At 36.4% G+C, this 3,274-nt stretch overlaps 1 protein-coding gene across 1 annotated transcript; it reads left to right on the top strand.

The window, feature by feature from the left end:
• Positions 1-425: 425 nt before the first annotated feature.
• LOC107695511 (transmembrane protein 26-like) lies at positions 426-2,996 on the top strand. The gene is made up of 6 exons (XM_016495453.1): positions 426-613; positions 777-873; positions 1,025-1,108; positions 1,452-1,660; positions 2,496-2,575; positions 2,743-2,996. The coding sequence occupies exons 1-6, from the start codon at positions 426-428 to the stop codon at positions 2,994-2,996; spliced, it is 912 nt and encodes a 303-aa protein (XP_016350939.1).
• Positions 2,997-3,274: the final 278 nt, after the last annotated feature.

The following is a 3,274-nucleotide window of genomic DNA, read 5'->3' as shown; positions in this document are numbered from 1 at the left end:
TTTAAACCAGCAAAGGACCAGCTTAAACCAGCAAAGGACCAGCATAAACCAGCAAAGGGACCATTTTAAACCAGCAAAGGACCATTTTAAACCAGCAAAGGACCAGCATAAACCAGCAAAGGACCAGCTTAAACCAGCATCCCAGCGTCAAAACATACCTAACCAGCATATGCTGTTTTTTTCAACAGGGTGGATAGACCGAAATAGCCTACTTTGTATTGCTCTTTTTCAGAGGGAAAAAAATAATAAATAATAACATCGTTAGATATTTAGAACAGCAGTACCGCCCAAATGGTGTGAAAGGTTGGAAGAAAAAAAAAAAGTAAAAACGCTTCATTTATTCAGACTCAAGATAAGAAGAGCTCAGAGTGAAAGCCACAACTTTCCGTGCTTAATCAGCCTAAAACTCTATTTTGAAAGAAATAATGCTTGTCAAGTTTATCTGCGCTGTAGTCACCAGGGCGTTGTTTATTTTAGTGTCTCTCATTGGTGTATGGAGGGTGACATGGGTTAAAAATAACAATTTATATCGGTTTCTGTCTATCCTCTATCTACCTCTCGTGGCGGAAATGATTTTAACTCTGAGAAGAAGAAAAGGGAAGGATTACAATTGGTAAGTAGAATCATCAACATTTTCAACAGAATTTTCGAGAGCCAAACTGAACCTTTTCTGGGGTCAACATCATAAATATCATCTAGTGTAACCACTTGTGTGAAATTTGACAATGCAAGATATGGTGACATATTGCTGAGTGACTCAAACTCTGATCTTTTAGGTTTTCTCCAGCAATATTGTTTTTCCTCATCAGTATCATACCAACCATATGGATCCTTGAGCTGCACCATCAGAAAAACAAATTAAGTGATACTAAGGTAATAGTAAAAGAAAGCAATGGTAGATAGGATTTTAATTACCTTTCAGAAACACATTTTAGCTTCTCTCTTCTGTGCAAACCCATTTCACGCTGGCCTAAAAAACTTAAGACAAATAAAAACCTGGGTGAATCTGCATTACATTTTGCAGTGTACTAATCTGGATTCATCTGAGAGCATTCAAGCCTTTCTTGATGAATGGAGAAATTTGACCAATGGAAGTGTGAGTCAACAGGTAGGCTGCTGCCTCTTTGCCATTCATACCAATTACAGACATTTTCCTTGGAAGTCTAGACTACAGTAATTTATGAATCTCAGACAGTTTATTTACTCCATTTTGCCTTTAAAACACAACATCTAGTTTTGGTGATTTGCAAATACAAATGTTGGTTCAGCCCTCAGGACCAACAAGACCTGCGTTCAGAACTACTGTTATTTGTTTTGAAGTTACATCTTCACATAATTTATGAGATTTACAGGACATGCTTTATATAAGCGTGATCTCAGTTCTTCTGAGATCACGCTTCTTCTAGAGCAATACTTCATAGCGGAATACTCACTTTGTGGTGTTATTTTAGGACCCTCTGAAATTTTTGTCATCGGTTTGTGCCAATTACTGGATCCTGGCCCTTCAGCAAATCGTCCTGATCCTGCTGATAGTGGGGAAGTGGATGCTACCGATCGCTGGAGGGGTCACCAGAGATGAAATATCCCAGCTGTTGCTCATCTTTGTGGGCACAACTGCTGATATCCTCGAGTTCATCAGTGAGACGCTCAATGATGTGGAGTAAGTGTTGTTTGAGACTAAAAAAGACCTGCATAGTCTACATTTTTACATTTATCTCAATTCTCAGTGGTATCTCTATTAGGTAAGTGCAACTCTGTAAAGCCTACTGTATCATATTTGATACACAATTTCTAAGGCCTCTAAATTCTAAACATAATTTTGAAAAAGTGCCTCTTCAGGTTGTGGTGCAGTGTTTGTCATTATGTTGTGAAATCTATACTGATTTTTGTTTACTGAACTGAAGCAACTTAGATTTACTAGATTATATTTATTTGAAAACACTTTAAAATGTGAGTAGCAAATATGATATATCAGGCTTTTGCTCTCTCAATTATCATTGTATTGCGTTGCATTATGTGTACATGACTTTGATCATAAACTTGATCATAAACAAATTATTGGGAGATATTGTTCTGCTATATTATCATAAAGATTTCATTGATTTACATTACAAGCTATCAGAACCATATTTATAGCTACCATATAAATATTAGAAATGACACCAAATTGCATACTTTTGCTTCTGAATAAAATTGAGGCTTTTTTCGTCATCGGGTATGAGCTCCATATTCTCCAATGTCATACTATATGAACCATAAAAGCCTCAAATATGGTGCTCAACAAAAATCACAAATGCATTTTTTTAAGATTTGGTTTAAATGTACAATAAACTGTTCAATTAAAAAAAACTAATCTGATTATTATTTCATATATTAAGCTTACAGGGTTAATTTTCCAAATGCTAAAACAGTTGAGGTGAAAAAAGGGTTTTAATGTGGCATTACAGTATTTTCTTAGTCATTAATATTTCATTATATTCTGTTCCTTGTTCTAGGGAGGACAGTATACAATTTGTGTGCGTTATTCTTGCGGTCTGGACATTGAGCATGCTACAGTTTCCTTTGCATTTCTCAGGTCTGTACCCTTCCATAACTGTTGTTTTACACACAAAAATATGAAATTAATTATGAAAGTAATTATAGATGCAGAATCTGAAGTATGCATAACCATAACCAAGAACGACGATATAATTTTAGTCATTGTTGTAAAGTTCTTTCCTGTTTTTCATTGGCATCTCTCAGTAGTGAACACCAAACCTGAAGATTTTTGTGAAGGCCAGGATGGTTCTCTCATCTCCAAGTTCAGGACAGATATATGGGACATTGCGGGAACTATTTTTCTTCAAGATGGCCCCTTCTTTGTTGTCCGACTTGCAGTTATGATTTATTTTTCTGACTTTCATCAAATGCTGGTCTTCTTTACCATTAAGAACTTCCTAGTAGTGTTGATTAACAGTTACAGGCTGTGGGTCATTTGGATAGATAACAAGCCTTGACACGTACAAACAGGATCTTTTTCAGTCAATAAACTGCAGTGACGATTTTGTCACGTGTATGTTCCTGTTTGCCCTTATTTGGTTCTTCCTGTGTCCTGTCCTCATTGGTTATCATTTGTGTCCAGCTGTGTTTCATTAATTAGTTTATTTGATTCCAGGTGTGTCTCGTTCCTCCCTGATTATCCTGTGTTTAAAAGCCCCAGTCCATTCAGTTAGTGTTTGTCGGTTCTTGAATGTCATCCTTGTGTGTCTCCAGACGTTCCTGGTCTTTTGAGGCA

The sequence above is a fragment of the Sinocyclocheilus anshuiensis genome, unplaced genomic scaffold, assembly GCF_001515605.1.
Source record: "Sinocyclocheilus anshuiensis isolate Anshui unplaced genomic scaffold, SAMN03320099.WGS_v1.1 scaffold466, whole genome shotgun sequence".
NCBI classification, from domain to species: Eukaryota; Metazoa; Chordata; class Actinopteri; order Cypriniformes; family Cyprinidae; genus Sinocyclocheilus; species Sinocyclocheilus anshuiensis.
Note: the sequence above shows the minus strand (reverse complement) of the source record. Positions and strands in the feature narration are given on the sequence as shown.

What these genes read in the sequence shown, in the direction of transcription:
- LOC107695511 (XM_016495453.1), top strand. Translation starts at nt 426, where the DNA reads ATGCTTGTCAAGTTTATCTGCGCTGTAGTCACCAGGGCGTTGTTTATT. An exon ending in AAAGGGAAGGATTACAATTG is followed by an intron (nt 614 to 776) that starts GTAAGTAGAATC and finishes CTGATCTTTTAG; the next exon opens with GTTTTCTCCAGCAATATTGT. An exon ending in ACAAATTAAGTGATACTAAG is followed by an intron (nt 874 to 1,024) that starts GTAATAGTAAAA and finishes TACATTTTGCAG; the next exon opens with TGTACTAATCTGGATTCATC.